At 49.2% G+C, this 23,330-nt stretch overlaps 1 protein-coding gene across 2 annotated transcripts in view; it reads right to left on the bottom strand.

The window, feature by feature from the left end:
• Window positions 1-235: 235 nt before the first annotated feature.
• abcb6a (ATP binding cassette subfamily B member 6 (LAN blood group) a) overlaps window positions 236-23,330 on the bottom strand; it is a 300,475-nt gene continuing 277,380 nt past the window's right edge. For both annotated transcript variants that reach the window (XM_072468683.1, XM_072468682.1), the window contains 2 exons: window positions 20,811-20,879; window positions 236-3,847 (listed from right to left, as the gene is read on the bottom strand). In XM_072468683.1, coding sequence (XP_072324784.1) covers window positions 3,700-3,847; window positions 20,811-20,879 — 217 coding nt within the window. In that variant the 3' untranslated portion in view covers window positions 236-3,699. The remainder of the gene's footprint in view (window positions 3,848-20,810; window positions 20,880-23,330) is intronic.

The raw sequence follows: 23,330 nt of genomic DNA, 5'->3' as shown, positions 1-23,330 counted from the left end.
ATATCGATGTGCACCACGGCCACTGGCTGTTCACCCTCCCCCTCCAGAATGTCCTGTAACCGCTCAGAGACATCCTTGACCCTTGCGCCAAGGACGCAACATACCATCCTGGAGTCTGGTCTGCAGCCACCGAACACTCCTATCTATTCCCCTTACACATTAACGATTGTATGAGGCGCGATCGGAAGTGAGAAAATAGCTCCCACTGTGACATGCCGAAGAGAAATAAAGTCAGTACTGACAAAATTGTTTATTTTGTTAATTTTTCAACCAGTTTAACACCAAATTAAATAAATACAACCCAGACCACAACCTCCCCTGACATCTTGTTATATGCAACAATTCACCCTGAAAGTGACTTTATATCTTCCTTTTTATGTCACCTGATGTACACAGTAGAGTTTCTTTGTGTTGTTAGTGTAGCTGCTGTCTAATTTCTCCTGCATTATTTTATTGAGCACGAATCCTCCACCACAAATACAATGGGATCTTCACCTCAGGGTTATTTCTAAATGTAAATTGAATGGCGGCGCAGACTCGATGGGCTGAATGGCCTACTGCTGCTCCCAAGTCTTTTGGTCTAAAGCTCTCCAAATCACCATTAAAAAAAAACCTCTTTGGTCATCTGTCCAACCATATCTTTATGTGTCTTAGTGCCAAGCCCTATTTGATTATGCCCCTGTAATGGGCGAGACATTTGTACTCCATTAGTGGAGCTATATAAATGCAATCCGTTGTATCGGAATGGGAATCTTTAATTGTTCAGAGGGAATATGTCAGAACTAAGGCACATCACTCTGTCCAATGTTAGGAAAGCCTTGGTGGTTATTTTACTGGGACGGGACAAAATAAATGGTTCTGACAATATAAAGCAGGATTTTCCTGGTGGGAATTCCCAGCCCTGCCACTGCTGGGATGGTCTGATCCTGCTCAAAGTCAATGGACCTCCTGCGGTGGGTCCTGCCCCACCAGCCGTAGGCCCTCTTCAAGCTTTTCTGAACAAGATTGTGTTTCAATGTTATTTATCGCTCTTTTCTCTCTCCATTATATTTTTTCACACGTGCAGCCCTGTCACTTTCTTCACCTTCATGTTTCTCGTTCTCTTAAATTGTGTAGGATTGTGCAAAGATGTGCAGGTTAGGTGGGTTGGCCGTGCTAAATTGCCCTTAGTGTCTAAAAAGGTTGGGTGGGGTTACGGGGATAGGGTGAAGGTGTGGGCTTAAGTAGGGTGCTCTTTCCAAGGGCCGGTGCAGACTCAATGAGCTGAATGGCCACTTTTTGCACTGTGAATTCGATGAAACTAAATTTCCTTTATGTATACTTTGAGCTCAGATATTGCATGTTTTTACATCATTGAGAGCCACTGGGGTGTCATGTTTCCACAGCCCCGTGGACCCATGTATCACCTTTGGCTCAGTAGGCAGCACTCTCACCTCTCGATTAGAAAGTTGTGGGTTCAACATCCCACCCGAGAAACTTGAGCACATAATCCGATGACACTACAATGTAGTACTGCAGGAGTGCTGCACTGGGACAATAATAAAGATGATTAAATATTATTATTCTCAGGTGGTTGTAGAAGATTCCATGGGCAGTGCTGAAAAGAGCAGCACCGTTCTCTGGGGTACCCTGGCCAATAGTTATCCTTCAGCCAACATCACTAAAAGTAGATGATCTTATCCACATCTCACTCCTATTTGTGGGAGGTTGCTCTGCACTAATTGGCTGCTGTGTTTCTGCAGTAAAACCCGTCACAAGCATTTAATTGGTTATGAAGCTCCTAAGAGGTTGGGAGGCGGCAAATGGTGCTGTGTAGAAATGAGACTACTTCCTTATCCATAATGTTGCTGCTTCCATTACTGTCAGTTTCTGTCCAGCCAGAAGAAGCCAAAGGAAGTTATGGCCTCTCTAACTGGTCCACTGGCCAAGCTTTGCTGCAAACCTTTCGGCCCCTGTTTTCAACTGAAACGTCAATTCTACAAAGGGATCGTGCAGGTAGGTGGCATACCAGAGGCACCAAAAGGCTTAGAAAGGAAATTGGCAGGCAGAGAAGATTAGTAGCCTCCCAGTGAATATCAGAATACTGGATGGTCTTCTGCAGGTGTCTCTCTCTCTCTCTCTCTGTGGGGCTCGTACACATGCACCATGGTGTCCCACCTACTGGTCACATCGAAACAATGCCAACACAAATGGTTGACCCACGAACTGCACGGATTAAACATCCTGTCCGGTGGCTCCCCAAAGCCAAGCTACAGATGGACCTATCCACCAGTGGCATTCCCAGCCTTTAGACTCTGAACAGGCCAGACCCAACAGACTGAGCAATATGAACGGGAGCAGAAACAGCTTCATTCGGACTGCTGTGTGTGACCCATAGTTTGGCTGTGCAAGGTCCAGTGTCTGTATAGGTAAAGAGCTGTATACCTTCATAGGACAGTAAGCTTACAAAAATAGCCTATGCCAAAGACACCTGTGCTAGGGGTTGGTGACTGACTGATTCAGCTATAATGACAGGTATGGGGGAGGGGCAGACATTTGCTTTGGGTTATAGCAGGTGATATTTGCTGCTCGTTATACCCCCTGTCTGATATTCAGTCCCATTAACTTCAAACAAAGGGGAATATCGGCTGGGAGCTCGGAGTGTGACAGCCGGTCAATACAATCCTGTTCATTTGAAGCTACCATCCCAGCTGTATCTCTAACCCATGGATTCTGCCTCTATTACTCACAGTTTCTTCTCCATGCCTGAAGTTTTATTTCCTCTCACAAAGACTCTAACTCTGCTGGACTATAGGCTCCGCTACCACTCAGGAGACTCCTCCTCAGCTACGAGGCCACTCAGTCAATGTTAGTTCAATAGTGCAGTCACCACAGAGGGGCCTGATCCGGTTCTCCTCTGGTGCCTGCCACGTATGCACTCTCTGGGAAGTGTTAAAGGATGGTAATCACATGCAAAACCCTTGGTTCAAGTCAAATCCCTTCGCCCTAGCCCAGGAGTGATGAGGCGACGGTAATATATTTCATCCCTCGATTACCTTGGCTGAGGTCACGGGTGGAATTCTCCGGCCTCCCAGTCGCGTGTTGCTTGGCAGCGGGAGGCGGCAAGATTCTCTGCTCCCGCAGGGACGCACTGCAGGTAGGACCAGATAACTCCGTCGCCAGTGAACAGCTAGAGAACTCCAGCCCAACCAAACCGTACCAAGGATAGAACCAGAGTCATTACTTGGTCTGGGTGTTTTAGAACTGCGATGGGTAGATGCTAAGGACACGGAGACCAAGGGGGACACGAAGGGATGCTTGGCAAAGCTTTGCATTTATAATTACATGGTTGAAGATGGTTCCATCCTTCTCCTGTCACTTTCCAAGCTTTGCCAATGTTTCTATATCTATTTACACATTTTCTATATGGCTTTCAACCTGAACTACGAGCTGACCAAAGGAAACCCATCAAATGATGGCGATCTGTGCCTGGAGGTATACAAAGTTTAGGAACTATCACTTAGTTTTATACATGTCAGAAAAAAAAAGAAAAATAAGTAATCGAGACCTTTCCGATCGAGGATGCTCAGAATCCCTGATCCTGAGGGAATCTGGCTCCGCTACGCTGACCATGCCCATTCAATAAACTGATGGCCTCATGTTGCAAAATAACCTCCGGTCAGGTGGTAAGTCCAATGCCAGCTCGGCAGCTTCTTGCCTTCAGTCCTCCTTGTTGCTGGGTGGCTGCAGTTTCTCAGTGCTCTGGTCTTTGGTTTCTGTGTCAGATGCTGAATCATTTGACTCGGCCTGTTGCTGTTTCATCCACATCTCAGCGTAGGCACCACCTTTAGCGAGCAGCACATCGTGCCTGAAACACAATCAGAAACATACAATCGGCAAATTGACTGGTTAGGACGCTTTTAAAAATTCTTTCACGGGAAGCGAGCGTCGCTGGTAAGGTCAGCATTTCTCGTCCACACCTAATTGAGAAGGTAGCGGGGAGTCGCCTTCTTGAACTGCTGCCGACCCACAATGCGACAAGGAAGGGATTTCTCTGATTTTGACACAGCAACGGCAAAGGAACATCGGTTCAGTTCCAAGTCAGGGCAGAGTGTGGCTGAAGAGGGGAACTTAGAGGTGGTGGTGTTACCAAACAGTGGCATTTGGAACATGGAGCCAGGTTCCCGGAGCAACAGTGCGCCTGTTGTCCAAGTCCTTTGAGGTGGTTGACGTCACGGATTTGGAAGGTGCTATCGAAGGAGGCTTGGCTTATACATATATGGTACACAATCATGTATCCATGGACGGTGCCAGCCATGGCTCAATGGGCAGAACTCTCAACTCTGAGTCAGAAGGCCATGGGTTCAAGCCCCATTCCAGAGACATGAACGCAAAATCCAGGCCGACGTTGCCAAGTGTGGTACTGAGGGGGCGTGGTCCTGTCGGAGACACCGGGCGGCGTTCTCCGGCCTCGTCCACACCGGGACCCGTTGCGAGTGAGGACGGAAAAGCCGGCGGTCCTGCCGAACCGCACTCGCGTTCAACGGCACCGGAAAGTCCCAGCCACGAATGAGGACGGACGATTTCAGAGACGTGATCCCAAGGTTCCATTTGTTCTCTCAGGTGTGATCTAAAATCCTATAGTGCTATTCGAGGTAGGTGAGTTCTCCCATGGTGTTCCCGCCAATACCTATCCCTCAATTAATATATCAAACAAAAGAGACATGATCTGGTCATAACAGTGGGATCCTGCTGTGCACTATTTGCCTGCCAGATTTCTTATGTCACAACAGTGACTTTGAAAGTAGTTAATTGGCTGTAAGACTGAGCCCCCTGTGCACGGTCCTCACAATGGGCAGTGAGGAGGAGAACTATTATCTAGGGAACTGCAACCGGCCAATTCTGCCTGGTTCACCATGAAAGCAGGGCTGTGAAAACTATTCATCCAGAACACAAAAGTAAAAGATTGCAGATGGTATAAATCTGAAATAAAAACATAAAATGTTAGAAATACTCAGCAGGTCAGACAGCACCTGGCAACAATGAATTGTTTCAGCTCTTTGACCTTTAATTAGGACTCGATCAACATGTTGCAAGCGCCTGACGAGTGAGCAATGGATTTATAGTCATGGAAACACTCTGGATATCGGGTCCATGACAGTGAATTTTACCATGAGCTTCGAGACCCCAACGTGGGGACCAGATGGAAACTTCCTCAGCATTGGGAATGTGTTGGGAAGGGTCCTCCCCTGTCTAACCACCAGTTCCACAGCACCTCCCCCCCCCCCCCCACACCACCACCACCACCAAACCCTCCTGCTTCCCAGCCTGATCCAGGAAAATCTTGCCCCGAGAGCCCCACAGCGGCACAGGGTCGCCAGAATTGGTTCAACTGAAACGGACTGAATCCCAAACTGCAGCGACATTCTAAATTTCATACTGTGGGAAATATAATTCCCCGTTTCGGAAACTCACATACAGCTTTAGATCGGGAAAAGAGAGTAGTGATAATAATAATAATCTTTATTGTTGCAAGTAGGCTTACATTAACACTGCAATGAAGTTCCTGTGAAAAGCCCCTAGTCGCCACATTCCGGCGCCTGTTCGGGTACACTGAGGGAGAATTCAGAATGTCCAATTCACCTAACAAGCACGTCTTTCGGGACTTGTGGGAGAAAACCGGAGCACCCGGAGGAAACCCACGCAGACATGGGGAGAACATGCAGACTCCGCACAGACAGCGACCCAAGCCAGGAATCGCACCCATGTCCCTGGCGCTGTGAAGCAACAGTGCTAACCACTGCTACCGTGACGTCCAAATTGGTACTTTGGATACAAAGAACAAAGAAAATTACAGCACAGGAACAGGCCCTTCGGCCCTCCCAGCCTGCGCCGATCCAGATCCTTTATCTAAACCTGTCTCCTATTTTCCAAGGATCTACATCCCTCTGTTCCCCGCCCGTTCATATATCTGTCTAGATGCATCTTAAATGATGCTATCGTGCCCGCCTCTACCACCTCCGCTGGCAAAGCGTTCCAGGCACCCTCTGCGTAAAAACCTTTCCACGCACAAAATGAATGTAAAGAAAACATACAAAGGAGGCCAAGCTCCTGGGAAGGGGGATATTGAAAGACAAGGGAGAAAAAAAGACAGATGGCGGGATTCTCCGCAATCGGCGCGTTGTCCGCCGACCGGCGCCAAAAACGGCGCGAATCAGTCCGGCATCACGCCGCCCAAAAGGTGCGGAATTCTCCGCATCTTGAGGGGCCGAGCCCTCACCTTGAGGGGCTAGGCCCGCGCCGGAGTGATTTCCGCCCCGCCAGCTGGCGGGAAAGGCCTTTGGTGCCCCGCCAGCTGGCACGGAAATGACTTTGCCGTGCGGCGCATGCACGGGAGCGTCAGCAGCTGCTCACGGCGTCCCCGCGCATGCGCAGTGGAGGGGGGTCTCTTCCGCCTCCGCCATGGTGGAGACCATGGCGAAGGTGGAAGGAAAAGGGTGCCCCCACGGCACAGGCCCGCCCGCGGATTGGTGAGCCCCGATCGCGGGCCAGGCCACCGTGGGGGCACCCCCCGGGGCCAGATCGCCCCGCGCCCCCCCCCAGGACCCCGGAGCCCGCCCGCCCCGTCCCGCTGTTCGAAAGGTGGTTCAATCCACGCCAGCTGGCGTGGGTTGACAGCGACGGGACTTCGGCCCATCGCGGACCGGAGAATCGCCGGGGGATTCCCGCCCCCGCCGCATCTCCGGTGGCGGAGAATTCAGGACACGCCGGGCCCCAGCGATTCTCCGAACCGGTGGGGGTTCGGAGAATCGCGCCCCTGGTGTGTGGGCAAGGGGGAAAGCGAAGAGATATGCAGAGTATGTATAATTCCCGAGAGGAAGTAGAGCTCGGAGGGGGCTTTGCTTTCTATCTCGGAGGCAATGGTATGTTGTGAAGTCGCAGACTACCTGTGAATAGCACTAACCCAAGTGTGAAGTTTACTTACTGCACTCTGTGCTAAAGTAAACATTGAGCCCATTAACTGTAGCAAGGGGAAGGCTAACAATCTGTCTGATGAAACACGGTCTGGGACAGGAAGAAACTAAATCCTCAGATTTTCGGGGGCAGGCAGGCCTTTGAAGGAAGCAGGAAATGTAAAGTTCATTAAAACCTTTCAGCAGAGATAAAGAGCTGAAGAATTTCAGACAGGAATTAAAACTTCAATAACTGTGTGTGGGTACAGCATCTCTGTGGGCCATTTCAGGGCGGGGATAGGTTCACGACAGCAGTGTTGGATTCATAGACTATCTTTCCTGATGGTGGAAAGGGGGAGAGAGAGGGAGAATAAATCTAGCTTTGAGGTAGGTAAGGAATTCTGATAATAATAATCTTTATTATTGTCACAAGTAGGCTGACATTAACACTGCAATGAAGTTAAACATAGAACATACAGTGCAGAAGGTGGCCATTCGGCCCATCGAGTCTGCACCAACCCATTTAAGCCCCACTTACACCCTATCCCCACAACCCAATAACCCCTCCTAACCTTTTTGGTCACTAAGGGCAATTTATCACGGCCAATCCACCGAACCTGCACGTCATTGGACTGTGGGAGGAAACCGGAGCATCCGGAGGAAACCCACGCAGACGTGGGGAGAACGTGCAGGCTCCGCGCAGTGACCCAGCGGGGAATCGAACCTGGGACCCTGGCGCTGTGAAGCCACAGTGCTAACCACTGTGCTACCGTGCTACCGTTACTGTGAAAATCCCCTAGTCGCCACACTCCGGTGCCTGTTCGGGTACACTCAGGGAGAATTCAGAATGTCCAACTCACCTAACAGCACGTCTTTCGGGACTTGTGGGAGGAAACCAGAGCCCCCGGGGGAAACCCACGCAGACACGGGGAGAACGTGCAGACTCCGCACAGACAGTGACCCAAGCCGGGAATTGAACCCGGGTCCCAGAATCAGCTGCCTCCATTCACAGAATCAGAATCACCGACCTGTCAAATTTTGGTAGTCCAGGAGAATAGTGGCAGGGTAGCACAGTGGTTAGCACTGTTGTTTCACAGTGCCAGAGACCCAGGTTTGATTCCCGGCTTGGGTCACTGTCTGTGCGGAGTCTGCATGTTCTCCCCGTGTCTGCGTGGGTTTCCTCCGGGTGCTCCGGTTTCCTCGCACAAATCCCGAAAGACGTGCTGTTAGGTGAATTGGACATTCTGAATTCTCCCTCCGTGTACCCGAACAGGCGCCATAGTGTGGCGACAAGGGGCTTTTCACAGTAACTTCATTGCAGTGTGTGGTAGTCTGTGTAGAGTTATTACGGTACCTGGTAATGCTGGAACACCAGTGGTAGATATTGTATGCTTCCTATTGGTCAAGCTGTATGGTTGCTCCGCCCTGCTAGGCGGGGTATAAGAGCCCGTGCCGCCCCAGCAGCCTTCATTCTGTACCTGAGCTGCTGGGGGAAACATCTAGCTTATTAAAGCCTTCAGTTGGACTACAACCTCGCTTTAGTGGCCATTGATCGTGCATCACTGTGTTAATGTAAGCCTTCTTGTGAAAATAAAGATTATTATTATGATTCTAAAAAGGACAAGAGCAGCAGATATCTGGAAACACCACCCCCTCCAAGCCATATACCATCATGATTGGAAATATATCACTTTTCCTTCATTGCCGCTGGGTCAAAATCCTGGAACTCTCTCCCTAACAATGGGTTGACCTACACCTCAGGGACTGCAGCGGTTCAAGAAGGCAGCTCATCAGGACATTCACAACGCCAGCTAGGGATGGGCAATAAATGCTGGTTTAACCAGCGATGCCCAAATTGCGTAAATGAATACAAACAAGTTGGTTTTAAGGAGCGTCTTAAAGGAGGAGAGAGAGGTAAAGACTCAGGGATGTTCAGGAAAGAGAATTCCAGAGCTGATGATCTTGGCAGAGGAAGGCACAGTGGCTAATGGTGGAATTGCAACCTTCCATCTTGTCAGACAATGACTTGCTCCTTGGTGGTTAACTATGTTAAACATTGCCTTGTGAGACTCAGGAGTCCCACTCTTCCATGACAGAAGATAGAGAGTCTTTTTCAGGATGGCAGCCGGTGACTAGTGGTGTGCCTCAGGGGACCACAACTTTTCACAAGATACATTACCGATCTGGAAGAAGGAACTGAAGGCACTGTTGCTAAGTTTGCAGATGATACAAAGATCTGTAAAGGCACAGGTAGTATTGAGGAAGCAGGGGGGCTGCAGAAGGACTTGGACAGGCTAGGAGAGTGGGCAAAGAAGTGGCAGATGGAATACCAATGTGGAAAAGTGTGAGGTTATACACTTTGGAAGGAGGAATCGAGGCATAGACTATTTTCCAAATGGAGAAATGCTTCGGAAATCAGAAGCACAAAGGGACTTGCGAGTCCTTGTTCACGATTCTCTGAAGGTTAACGTGCAGGTTCAGTCGGCAGTTAAGAAGGCAAATGCAATTTAGCATTCATGTCAAGAGGGCTAGAATACAAGACCAGGGATGTACCTCTGAGGCTCTGATCAGACCCCATTTGGAGTATTGTGAGCAGTTACGGGCCCCGTATCTAAGGAAGGATGTGCTGGCCTTGGAAAGGGTCCAGAGAAGGTTCACAAGAATGATCCCTAGAATGAAGAGCTTGTCGTATGAGGAACGGTTGAGGACTCTGGGTCTGTTGGAGTTTAGAAGGATGAGGGATTTAGAAGGATTTAGGGGTTGGTTTAGCACAGTAGGGGCTGGTTTAGCACAGTGGGCTAAACAGCTGGCTTGCAATGCAGTACAAGGCAGCAACGCAGGTTCAATTCCCGTACCGGCCTCTCCGAACAGGCGCCGGAAGTGGCGACGAGGGGCTTTTCACAGTAACTTCACTGAGGCCTACTTGTTACAAGAAGAAATTATTATTATTAGGGGGGATCTTATTCATAGAATCATAGGATTTACAGTGCAGAAGGAGGCCATTCGGCCCATCGAGTCTGCACTGGCCCTTACAAAGAGCGGCCTACTCACGCCCACGTATCTACCTATCCCCGTAACCCAGTGACCCCCACTTAACTTCTTTGGCCACTATGGGCAATTTAGCATTCCACCAATCCATCTAACCTGCACATCTTTGGACTGTGGGAGGAAATCGGAGCACCCGGAGGAAGCCCACGCAGACACGGGGAGAACGTGCAGACTCCACACAGACAGTGACCCAGCGGGGAATCGAACCTGGGACCCTGGAGCTGTGAAGCAACTGTGCCAACCTCTGGTATTGAAACTTATCACTGAGTGTCTTTAAGACAGAGATAGATAGGTTCTTGATTAATAAGGGGATCAAGGATTATGGGGAGAAGGCAGGAGAATGGGGATGAGAAAAATATCAGCCATGATTGAATGGTGGAGCAGACTCGATGGGCCAAGTGGCCTAATCCTGCTCCTATATTTTACTGTAAGTCTTACAACACCAGGTTAAAGTCCAACAGGTTTGTTTCAAACACTAGCTTTCGGAGCACTGCTCCTTCCTCAAGTGATTCACCTGAGAAAGGAGCAGTGCTCCGAAAGCTAGTGTTTGAAACAAACCTGTTGGACTTTAACCTGGTGTTGTAAGACTTCTTACTGTGCTCACCCCAGTCCAACGCCGGCATCTCCACATCATGGCTATATTTTACTGTTGAATCTCTGGCATCTCCACATCATGGCTATATTTTACTGTCTAATCTCTGCCACATTTGCTGCAGAGGGAGATATTGGACTGAGAAGGTGCACGAGTTGCTGATCTCGGTTCTCGGAGCCCGTTTTCCTCAGCTCGTCGAGGTTTTTGTTTCGGCCTGTGTCTTTCCAAACAGTTAGCCTCCAGAGGTCACGGTCGTCAGCAACTGTGTCTCAGTTGTCAATGTCTGCCATTTTCATATCTCGCTTGTCGTTGTCCTTGTAGCGGAGGAATGGACGCCATGGAGGTCACGACCCTGTGGGCAGTTCCCTGTACAGAACGTCTTTGGGTATACGGCCATCTCCCATCCGATGAACATGGCTGAGTCAGCACAGATATCGTCGACTTAGCAATGAGTTTACGCTGATGGAATTAGCATGTTCTAGAACTTCTGAATTTTAAGGTAAGGAGCAGATTCAGAGGACCTGGAACTCCCTGCTTGAAAGGTGGTAGAGGCGGGAACCCTCACAACATTTAAGAAACATTTAGAGGAGCACTTGAAACGCCACAGCGCCAAGGCTTATGGACCAAGCACTGGAAAATGGGATCAGAATGGCTAGGTGCTCGATGGTTGGTGCAAATATGATGGGCCGAATGACCTCTTTTAGTACTAGATCAAACAAAGAACAAAGAAAAGTACAGCAGAGGAACAGGCCCTTCGGCCCTCCAAGCCCGTGCCGACCATGCTGCCCGACGGAACTACAATCTTCTACACTTCCTGGGTCCGAATCCCTCTATTCCCATCCTATTCATGTATTTGTCAAGATGTCCCTTAAATGTCACTATCGTCCCTGCTTCTACCACCTCCTCCGGCAGCGAGTTCCAGGCACCCACTACCCTCTGTGTAAAAAACTTGCCTCGTACATCTACTCTAAACCTTGCCCCTCGCACCTTAAGCCTATGCCCCCTAGTAATTGACCCCTCTACCCTGGGGAAAAGCCTCTGACTATCCACTCTGTCTATGCCCCTCATAATTTTGTAGATCTCTATCAGGTCGCCCCTCAACCTCCTTCGTTCCAGTGAGAACAAACCAAGTTTATTCAACCGCTCCTCATAGCTAATGCCCTCCACACCAGGCAACATCCTGGTAAATCTCTTCTGCACCCTCTCCAAAGCCTCCACATCCTTCTGGTAGTGTGGCGACCAGAATTGAACACTATACTCCAAGTGTGGCCTAACTAAGGTTCTATACAGCTGCAACATGACTTGCCAATTCTTATACTCAATGCCCCGGCCAATGAAGGCAAGCATGCCGTATGTTTTCTTGACTACCTTCTCCACCTGTGTTGCCCCTTTCAGTGACCTGTGGACCTGTACTCCTAGATCTCTCTGACTGTCAATACTCTTGAGGGTTCTATCATTCACTGTATATTCCCTACCTGCATTAGACCTTCCAAAATGCATTACCTCATTACCTGTCCGGATTAAACTCCATCTGCCATCTCTCCGCCCAAGTCTCCAAACGATTTAAATCCTGCTGTATCCTCCATGTAAAACTCCATGACTCTACGAGGTGGTGACCGTGTCCCGCCAAGAGTACGACTGAGGTGGCGAAGGTGGAAACTGTTCAGCCTTTTCTCCCACGTTGTCCACGTCCCACCACTACAGAGTGCTTAGAGGACGCAGGCTTGCTACAGTCACAGTTTGGTGTTCTCGATCAGGTTGCTGGTGTTCCACACTCTCTTACTCAGCTTGGACATGCCAGCTGTAGCTTTTGTAGCTGTGGCGACTAGGAGATTTTCCACAGTAACTTCACTGCAGTGTTAATCTAAGCCTACTTGTGACACTACATAGATTACATAGATTACATAGAACATACAGTGCAGAAGGAGGCCATTCGGCCCATCGAGTCTGCACCGACCCACATTAATCCCTCACTTCCACCTTATCCCCGCAACCCAATAACCCCTCCCAACCCTTATGGACACTACGGGTAATTTAGCATGGCCAATCCACCTAACCTGCACGTCTTTGGACTGTGGGAGGAAACCGGAGCACCCGGAGGAAACCCACGCGGACACGGGGAGAACGTGCAAACTCCGCACAGACAGTGACCCAGCGGGGAATCGAACCTGGGACCCTGGCGCTGTGAAGCCACAGTGCTAATCACTTGTGCTACCGTGCTGCCCTAAATACTAATAAAGATTATTATTATATTGATGGTAAAAATCAAACTCTTTTACAGGCGTGAGTCTGTAAGGTGTTCATTAGTAAGGAATGCTATTGCAGTATCTTTTTTTTTTGCTTTTTTACAAATTTAGAGTACCCAATTATTTTTTTCCCAATTAAGGGGCAATTTAGCGTGGCCAATCCACCTACCCTGCACATCTGTGGGGGCGAAACCCACGCAGACACGGGGAGAATGTGCAAACTCCACACAGACAGTGACCTGGGGCCGGGATCGAACCCGGGTCCTCAGCGCCCTGAGGCAACAGTGCTAACCACTGCTCCACCGTGCTGCCCCCGCTACTGCGGTATCATCGGCGTAGAGCAAATCTCTGATAAGGACTTGCTGCACCTGTCTCAGATCTCAGGCGAGCAAAGCTGAACAGCTTTCCGTCAGCTCTGTGACATTCATAGGCACCTTGTGTAGATGATCTGAAGGCATCAGCAGAAAATAATTTGCCAAAAAGTGGTGGTGGTGGTTTAGTGGTATTGCCACTGATAATTCAGAGACCCAGGGAGTTCAAATCCCACCAATGCAAATGGTGACATTTTAATTCAATAGAAATCTGGAATTAAAAGTTTACTGGTGACCGTGAAATCACTGTCGATGGAGACAAATATTCTTTAGGGAAAGGAAGTCTATCACATGCTCTGGCCTACAGGTGAGTCCAGACCCACCGCAATGCGGCTGACTCTTAAACGTCCTCTGGAATGGACACTAAATTCGGGCCAAGCCAGAGACGCCCACTTCCCATTCACGAGGAGAGTGCCAACGCCAGTATAAAACCTTTTTTTTTACCCCACTGCGGGCTTCAAAGGATTCTGATGCCACATATGGTGAACTTATGGTGTCACGGAAAGCGGCGATCGCATTGAGCAGCTTTGGTGGGCCGCCAATTTTCTCAGCAGCCGAACTTCTGCTCACGTGGTCAAATGCCTTGGTGAGATTGATGAAGGCAATACAAAGCGGTCTCCTTTGTTGATGGGATTTTTCACGCAGCGGTCGGGTTGAGAGGGTCATGCCACTTGCAGATCTTCCAGTTTGGTAACCACACTGTGATTTGGGGTTGGGTGTGTTCAGCCAGGACCGGCAGTCTGTCCAGGGCAGTATTGGACTGATTAAAATACAGCGCAGACTGGAAGTCATTATGTCCATTGCGTCTGGCCAGTTCTTTGAAGGAGCTATCCAACTGGTATTACTCCCCCCCCTGCTCTTTCCCCGTAGTCCTGAAAATGTTTCCTTTTCAAGTATCTACATTCTTTTGAATGTTATTGGCGAATCTGCTTCTATCGCCCCTTCATGGAGTGCATTCCAAGTCCTTAAGAATGCGATACGTGAAAAATATTCTCCTCCCCTGACTCTTTTGTTAATTACTTTACATTTGTGGGGCAGGATTCTCCGCCCCGCCACATTTCTGCCCCGGCCCGCCGGCGGGATTCTCCGTTACCGCAGCCGGTCAATGCCTTCCCATTGTGGGGCAGCCCCACGCCGTCAGGAAACCCCCGGGCTGCCGGCAAAATGGAGAATCCTGCCGGCAGAGAATCCAGCCCCTGATCTCTGGTTATTGACCCCACTACCAGTGGGAACAGTTAATCCCTGTTTTATCAAAATCTCACATCATTTTGAGCACCTCTATTAAATCTCACCTGAACCTTTACGGCTCTGAGGGATTACATCAGGTCTACAGCACAGAAACAGATCATTCAGCCCGAGTGCTCTGTAGTGATGTATAGCCCGCATTAGTCTCTGCCCACATAAGAACATAAGGCAGCACGGTAGCACAATTGCTTCACAGCTCCAGGGTCCCAGGTTCGATTCCGGCTTGGGTCACTGTCTGTGCGGAGTCTGCACATCCTCCCCGTGTGTGCGTGGGTTTCCTCCGGGTGCTCCGGTTTCCTCCCACAGTCCAAAGATGTGCAGGTTAGGTGGATTGGCCATGATAAAAATTGCCCTTAGTGTCCAGAATTGCCCTTAGTGTTGGATGGGGTTACTGGGTTATGGGGATAGGGTGGAGGTGTTGACCTTGGGTGGGGTGCTCTTTCCAAGAGCCGGTGCAGACTCAATGGGCCGAATGGTCTCCTTCTGCACTGTAAATTCTATGATAAGAATCATCTGGCCCTTCGAGCCTGCTCCGCCATTCAATGAGATCATGGCTGATCTTTTGTCGACTCAGCTCCACTTGCCCGCCCGAACACCAGAACCCTTTATTCCTTTATTCTTCAAAAAACTATCTATCTTTATCTTGAAAACATTTAATGAAGGAGCCACAACTGCTTCATTGGGCAAGGAATTCCATAGATTCACAACCCTTTGGGTGAAGAAGTTCCTTCTAAGTTCACACCCCTTCATCAATGTATCCTTCTATTCCTTTCTCCTTCATATGCTTATCCACCTTCCCTTAAATGATTCAATGCAATTCACCTTTACTATTCCATAGTGTCACCACTCTCGGTAAAGACGGTTCTCCTGAATTCTCTATTTACTCGGGACTATCTCATATTTCTGGCTCCTGGGTTTTGAATCCCCTACAAGTGGAAACATCTCTATGTCTATCTAACAAACTCCCATTATTATAAAGGCCTCAAACATATCATCCCTCATTCTTTTGCTTTTCTAGAGAAAAGAGCCCCAGTCTGTTCACACTTTGCTGATAACCTTTCAGTTCAGGTTATCATCCTTGTGGTTTCCACCGTCAACAGAGATGGGAACTGTTCATGGTACTGCAAGCTGTGATTTAACCAGGCTGCGAGACAACTTTAACAAGACATCCCTGCTTTTCAATTCCAGCCCTCTAGAAATAAATCCGAATGTTCAGTTTTCCATTTTAATGGTCTTATTAGCCTAACCTCTGCTTTTAGTGTTTTGTGTATCTGAAAACAATCAAAGCATCTATAGTTCTCCATATACCTGAAATTACATGACATTTGGGTACAGTCACTGATCTTTTCCTTCCTCTCAATTTCATCTCTCCAAATTGGGTCAGTTTCATTGGTATTTTAGCCGTGTGGCTGCTAATCAGATGAGAGGCTTGATAGCAAGTACTGGCAGGTTATTGGATCATAAAAGCACCACACTACCCCTCGATCTTGTGCTCTCCCAAAGCTCTCGCACTTCCTCTTTGGGGGGCACTGGGTAGAGATCGGAAGCTGGAAATTTTACCACTATCATTTCTTTATCATTCATGCGCTTTGCCCATCCCTAAATGCCCTTGAGAAGGTGATGTGCAATACATCTCACAGAATTCCTACGGTGCAGAAGGAGGCCATTCGACCCACTGAGTCTGCACTGTCCCCCTGAAAGAGCACCCTACCTAGGCCCACTCTGACATCCTGTCCACGCAACCCCGCCTAACCTGCCCACCTTTGGATACCAAGGGCAATTTAACCTGGCCAATCCACCTAACCCGCACATCTTTGGACTGTGGGAGGAAACCGGAGCCCCCGGAGGAAACCCACACAGACATTGCAAACTTCACACAGTCACCAAAGGTCAGAAATAAACCCGAGTCCCTGGTGCTGTGAGGCAGCAGTGCTAACCACTGTACCACCTGTGGTGTAGGCACATTCACACTGCTGAAGAAAATAAGTTCCAAGATTTTGAACCAGGGACAGTGAAGGAATGGTGATATATTTCCAAGTCAGGATGGTGGGTGGTTTGCAGGGGAACTTGCAGGTGGTGGTGTTCCCATGCACCTGCTGTCAAAGAACAAGAACAAAGAACAAAGAAATGTACAGCACAGGAACAGGCCCTTCGGCCCTCCAAGCCCGTGCCGACCATGCTGCCCGACTAAACTACAATCTTCTACACTTCCTGGGTCCGTACCCCTCTATTCCCATCCTATTCATGTATTTGTCAAGATGCCCCTTAAATGTCACTATCGTCCCTGCTTCCACCACCTCCTCCGGCAGCGAGTTCCAGGCACCCACTACCCTCTGCGTAAAAAACTTGCCTCGTACATCTACTCTAAACCTTGCCCCTCTCACCTTAAACCTATGCCCCCGAGTAATTGACCCCTCTACCCTGGGGAAAAGCCTCTGACTATCCACTCTGTCTATGCCCCTCATAATTTTGTAGACCTCTATCAGGTCTCCCCTCAACCTCCTTCGTTCCAGTGAGAACAAACCGAGTTTATTCAACCGCTCCTCATAGCTAATGCCCTCCATACCAGGCAACATTCTGGTAAATCTCTTCTGCACCCTCTCTAAAGCCTCCACATCCTTCTGGTAGTGTGGCGACCAGAATTGAACACTATACTCCAAGTGTGGCCTAACTAAGGTTCTATACAGCTGCAACATGACTTGCCAATTCTTATACTCAATGCCCCGGCCAATGAAGGCAAGCATGCCGTATGCCTTCTTGACTACCTTCTCCACCTGTGTTGCCCCTTTCAATGACCTGTGGACCTGTACTCCTAGATCTCTTTGACTTTCAATACTCTTGAGGGTTCTACCATTCACTGTATATTCCCTACCTGCATTAGACCTTCCAAAATGCATTACCTCACATTTGTCCGGATTAAACTCCATCTGCCATCTCTCCACCCAAGTCTCCAAACAATCTAAATCCTGCTGTATCCTCTGACAGTCCTCATCGCTATCCGCAATTCCACCAACCTTTGTGTCGTCTGCAAACTTACTAATCAGACCAGTTACATTTTCCTCCAAATCATTTATATATACTACAAAGAGCAAAGGTCCCAGCACTGATCCCTGTGGAACACCACTGGTCACAGCCCTCCAATTAGAAAAGCATCCTTCCATTGCTACTCTCTGCCTTCTATGACCTAGCCAGTTCTGTATCCACCTTGCCAGCTCACCCCTGATCCCGTGTGACTTCACCTTTTGCACTAGTCTACCATGAGGGACCTTGTCAAAGGCCTTACTGAAGTCCATATAGACAACATCCACTGCCCTACCTGCATCAATCATCTTAGTGACCTCCTCGAAAAACTCTATCAAGTTAGTGAGACACGACCTCCCCTTCACAAAACCATGCTGCCTCTCACTAATACGTCCATTTGCTTCCAAATGGGAGTAGATCCTGTCTCGAAGAATTCTCTCCAGTAATTTCCCTACCACTGAAGCTTAAGGCTCACCGGCCTGTAGTTCCCGGGATTATCCTTGCTACCCTTCTTAAACAGAGGAACAACATCGGCTATTCTCCAGTCCTCCGGGACATCCCCTGAAGACAGTGAGGATCCAAAGATTTCTGTCAAGGCCTCAGCAATTTCCTCTCCAGCCTCCTTCAGTATTCTGGGGTAGATCCCATCAGGCCCTGGGGACTTATCTACCTTAATATTTTTTAAGACACCCAACACCTCGTCTTTTTGGATCTCAATGTGACCCAGGCTATCTACACACCCTTCTCCAGACTCAACATCTACCAATTTCTTCTCTTTGGTGAATACTGATGCAAAGTATTCATTTAGTACCTCGCCCATTTCCTCTGGCTCCACACATAGATTCCCTTGCCTATCCTTCAGTGGGCCAACCCTTTCCCTGGCTACCCTCTTGCTTTTTATGTACGTGTAAAAAGCCTTGGGATTTTCCTTAACCCTATTTGCCAATGACTTTTCGTGACCCCTTCTAGCCCTCCTGACTCCTTGCTTAAGTTCCTTCCTACTTTCCTTATATTCCACGCAGGCTTCGTCTGTTCCCAGCCTTTTAGCCCTGACAAATGCCTCCTTTTTCTTTTTGACGAGGCCTACAATATCTCTCGTTAGCCAAGGTTCCCGAAAATTGCCGTATTTATCCTTCTTCCTCACAGGAACATGCCGGTCCTGAATTCCTTTCAACTGACACTTGAAAGCCTCCCACATGTCAGATGTTGATTTGCCCTCAAACATCCGCCCCCAATCTATGTTCTTCATATCAATCCTTGTCCTTCTAGATGGTCGAGGCCATGGTTTGGAAGGTGCTGTCAAAGGAGCCTTGGTGAGTTGCTGCAGTGCATCTTGTAGATGGTACACGCTGTTGCTACTGCCAAACAAGCGAGCTGCTTTGTCCTGGATGGTGTCAAGCTTCTTGAGTGTTCCTTCACTGTCACTGGGTCAAAATCTTGGAATTCCCTCCTTAACAGCACTGTGGATGTACAGACACCATCAGACAGCAATGGGTTAATAACAAAACAACAAAGAACAATACAGCACAGGACAGGCCCTTCGGCCCTCCAAGCCTGTACTGGTCATGGCCAAAACCCTCAGCACTTTCTAGTGCCGTATCCCTCTATTCCCATCCTATCCATGTATTTGTCGAGATGCCTTTTGAACACCGTTAATGTATCGGCTTCCACAACCTCCCCTGGCCACGTGTTCCAGACACTCACCACCCTCTGCGTTTAAAAACCTGCCTCACACATCTCCTCTAAACTTTGCCGCACGGACCTTAAACCTATGCCCCCTGGTGACTGACCCCTCCACCCTGGGAAAGAGTGCCTGCCCACCTATTCTATCCATGTCCCTCATAATCTTGTAGACCTCTATCTGGTCACCCCTCAACCTCCGTCGTTCTAATGAAAACAGTCCGAGTCTATTCAGCCTCTCCACATAGCTAACACCTTCCAGACCAGGCAACATCCTGGTAAACCTCCTCTGCACCCTCTCCAAAGCCTCCACATCCCTCTGGTAGTGTGGCGACCAGAATTGTGCGCAATATTCCAAGTGCGGCTGTATCAAGGTTCTATACAACTGTAGCCTGACTTGCCAGCTCACCACCACCTTCTGAAGGGCAACAATGGATGGAGGATAAATGCTGGTCTAGCACAACCCGTAAATCGAGTTTAAAAAATAATTAGAGTTAGTCTTTCTTTAACTTGACTGGAAACAGCAACATAGTGTATCCCGAATCTGCCCTCACCCACAATCTGCACACTTTCCCACTGTGGGTGGTGTGATGAATGTGGGAAATTGTTATATACTAGATTTTATATTTTGTTTCCGTAATGTTTTTAAAAACCCTTGGTTAAAATACACGCAGGCAGTGTCTCCTAAAGTTGTAACTAAGATGCTGTAAAAGTGTAGTAATTATTGACTTTAACAATTTACCTGTTTACTTAGGGATGGCTAGCAATCAGGTAAGATGAAACACAGTCCTTACCTAACTCTTGAATGCCATGGTCAAATATCCTGGCCGGGATTCTCCCCTACCCGGCGGGGCGGAGGGTCCCTGCGGGAGGGAGTGGCATGAACCACTCCGGCACCTTTAGGGGCCAAGCCCTCACCTTGAGGGGCCAGGCCCACGCCGGAGTGGTTGGCGCGCCGCTGGCCGGCAGGAAGGGCCTTTGGCGCCACGCCAGTCGGGGCTGAAGGGACTCCAGAAGTCCGCGCATACGCGGGAGCATCAGCGGCTGCTGACGTCATCCCCGCGCATGCGTCACTTCTGCATCGGCCATCGCGGAGGCTATGGCCGAGGCGGAAGGAAAAGAGTGCCCCCACGTCACAGGCCCGCCCGCGGATCGGTGGGCCCGATCGCGGGCCAGTACACCGTGGGAGCATCCACCGGGGCCAGATCGCCCGGCGCCCCCCCCCCCCCCAGCCCACCCGCGCCGCTAGTCCCGCCGATAAGGTAGGTGGTTTGATTCACAACGGCGGGACTGGCATGACAGCAGCGGGACTTCGGCCCATTGCGGGCCGGAGAATCAGCGGGGGGGGGGCGCCGACCGGCGCGGCGCAATTCCCGCCCCTGCCGAATGTTCGGTGCCGGAGAATTCGGAGGCCGGCAGGGGCGGGATTCACGCTGCCCCCCCGGCGATTCTCCGAACCGGCGGGGGGCCGGAGAATCCTGCCCCCTATATCCATTGTAGTGGAGATGAGCTAATGGCACAGACTGAAAAGGGGTCTCTGTGTATGATTTTTGTCTAAATCACCTGGGGAAGTTGTACTGAACAATATTTTAAAGGCAGAACAGTTCAAAGCCATTGCCTTCTCTGGCCCAGTATTAAATGGGAATGGGAGTGCCCTTTTAAGTGGGATGCTTACCTTCCTCTTTCTACTATCCGTCCATTCTGAAGCACGAGGATCTGATCTGCATTGATCACCGTTGACAACCTGAAAGAGTAAAGAAAATTTTCAAACTCAGAAATGAGGTGTAACTACATGGCTTGAAGAAGCTCCTCGTCTCAGGGGGTTGGATAGGGTGGACAGTGAGAGCCTTCTCCCGCGGATGGATATGGCTGGCACGAGGGGACATAACTTTAAACTGAGGGGTAATAGATATAGGACAGAAGTCAGAGGTAGGTTCTTTACGCAAAGAGTAGTGAGGCCGTGGAATGCCCTACCTGCTACAGTAGTGAACTCGCCAACATTGAGGGCATTTAAAAGTTTATTGGATAAACATATGGATGATAATGGCATAGTGTAGGTTAGATGGCTTTTGTTTCGGTGCAACATCGTGGGCCGAAGGGCCTGTACTGCGCTGTATTGTTCTATGTTCTATGTCTCATCTCCTTCCTTCACCCACTGTACACAGCCCTGCATTCAGTCCATATCTCAATTCAATTAATTATTTGCAAGACTCACTTCCAGTAATAATTCTCAAGCCCTTTCAGGCGACTGCGATGTAATACTTGCCGGAATTCTCCGGTGGTTTTCTGGGATTCTCTGAACGGAGCACCCCCGCCCGTGGGTTTCCCGGCGGCGTGGGGTGGCTTCGATGGAAAATGCCATCGACAGTGGAGGGAGCAGAGAATCTTGTCACCAGCAAACGGCACGCTGCGTCTCCCCGCCGTGAAACACACGGCTGGGGGGGGGGGGGAATCCCACCTAATTTTCCGAACATCTTCCAATTGTCACATAAGATATCAAGTGACTAAAAAATAGCATGTCTGGTAATTGAATTTACCAAGAATGCAGATACTACCCAGGCCATTATGACAGAGGAGGAAACTCTGTCACTAGAAGGGTTTAAAAAGGAGGAACAAAGAACAAAGAAATGTACAGCACAGGAACAGGCCCTTCGGCCCTCCAAGCCCGTGCCGACCATGCTGCCCGACTAAACTACAATCTTCTACACTTCCTGGGTCCGTATCCCTCTATTCCCATCCTATTCATGTATTTGTCAAGATGCCCCTTAAATGTCACTGATGGAACTATTGGATAAACTGTACACCCTGTACGCACACGACTGTGTGGCAAGATATAACTCCAAATCGATCTACAAGTCTGCGGATGATACGACTGTGGTGGGTTGTATCTCAAACAACGACAGATCACTTGATTGCATGGTTTACCGAAAACAACCCCTCTCGAAATGTCGGAAAGACCAAGGAACTGAACGTCGACTTGAGGAAATGTAGCACGACCCCCCCCTCGCCCCATGTCTACATCAATGGCCCCGAAATGGAGATGGTCGTTTGCTTTAAGTTTCTGGGGGGTCACCATCACCAACAGTCTGTCCCAGTCCACTCACGTTGTTGCAACAGACAGTGACCCAAGCCGGGAATCGACCCTCGGACCCTGGAGCTGTGAAGCAACTGTGCTAACCACTGTGCTACCGAGTCAAGTATTAAATGGTTCTCATTTAAGAATTAGAAGTGCACATTAGAACTATTTCACACAAAGGGCACGAGGGGTCGATTAAAGGAAATAGCATGAAGTGGACGCGAATTATAACTTGACCTGTTTCTGTAGGACAAAGCGACTGCGGGGTCCAAGAGTTTTCCTAGCAGTGCCAGCTCCTATTGGGAGACCTCACTCAATGGGAATGCAGGTTGGAGGAACATGGCAATGCTGATACCCAACTTCGTGGAACAAGATTCACAACTGGAGTGCTGAATTTACCCAGTCATTAGGAATTCATTGAATATTAACCGGACAGGAAGGCCCGTTGACTTGCCAGTACCGAAGAACTATCCAATTAACCTCACTATCCTGCTCTTTCACCATAGCACCGCAGTTTTTCCGTTTCTTTTGAAAGTTACTATGGCTGGTTTAGCACAGTGGGCTAAATAGCTGCCCTGTAATGCAGAACAAGGCCAGCAGCGCGGGTTCAATTCCCGTACCGGCCTCCCCAAACAGGCGCCAAAATGTGGCGATTAGGGGCTTTTCACAGTAACTTCATTGAAGCCTACTTGTGACAATAAGCGATTATTACTACAACCAGGCAATGTATTCCAGTTCACATCACATTCATTTAGTAAGAGAATGTTTTTCTCATGTCATCTCTTGATGCTTGTGAGGGGGGCCCCGTATCTGGGGGGGGGGGCACTGTTTACTTTCTGCGCTGCCCTGTAAAGATGGCGCCCTGATCCTGTGGGCTCCATTAGGTCCCGCCCCGCCAGACTGACAGTGTAAACCTCACCAACTCTTTTTTTCCCCCCTCAGAGTGCCTGAAAATCTGGACTGAAAACTTGGCTGTGCAGCTGGAGAGACACACACCAGTTCTCCATCCGAGCCTGACACACTGAAAATGTAAGGGAGAAATCTGCCCAAAGCTTCCTATATTCTGAACAGACAATCTATTGATGATTGGAAAGGAACTCTTGCAACAGTTTCCCTTCC

The sequence above is a fragment of the Scyliorhinus torazame genome, chromosome 2, assembly GCF_047496885.1.
Source record: "Scyliorhinus torazame isolate Kashiwa2021f chromosome 2, sScyTor2.1, whole genome shotgun sequence".
NCBI classification, from domain to species: domain Eukaryota; kingdom Metazoa; phylum Chordata; class Chondrichthyes; order Carcharhiniformes; family Scyliorhinidae; genus Scyliorhinus; species Scyliorhinus torazame.
This window is presented reverse-complemented; position numbering and strand designations above follow the sequence as displayed.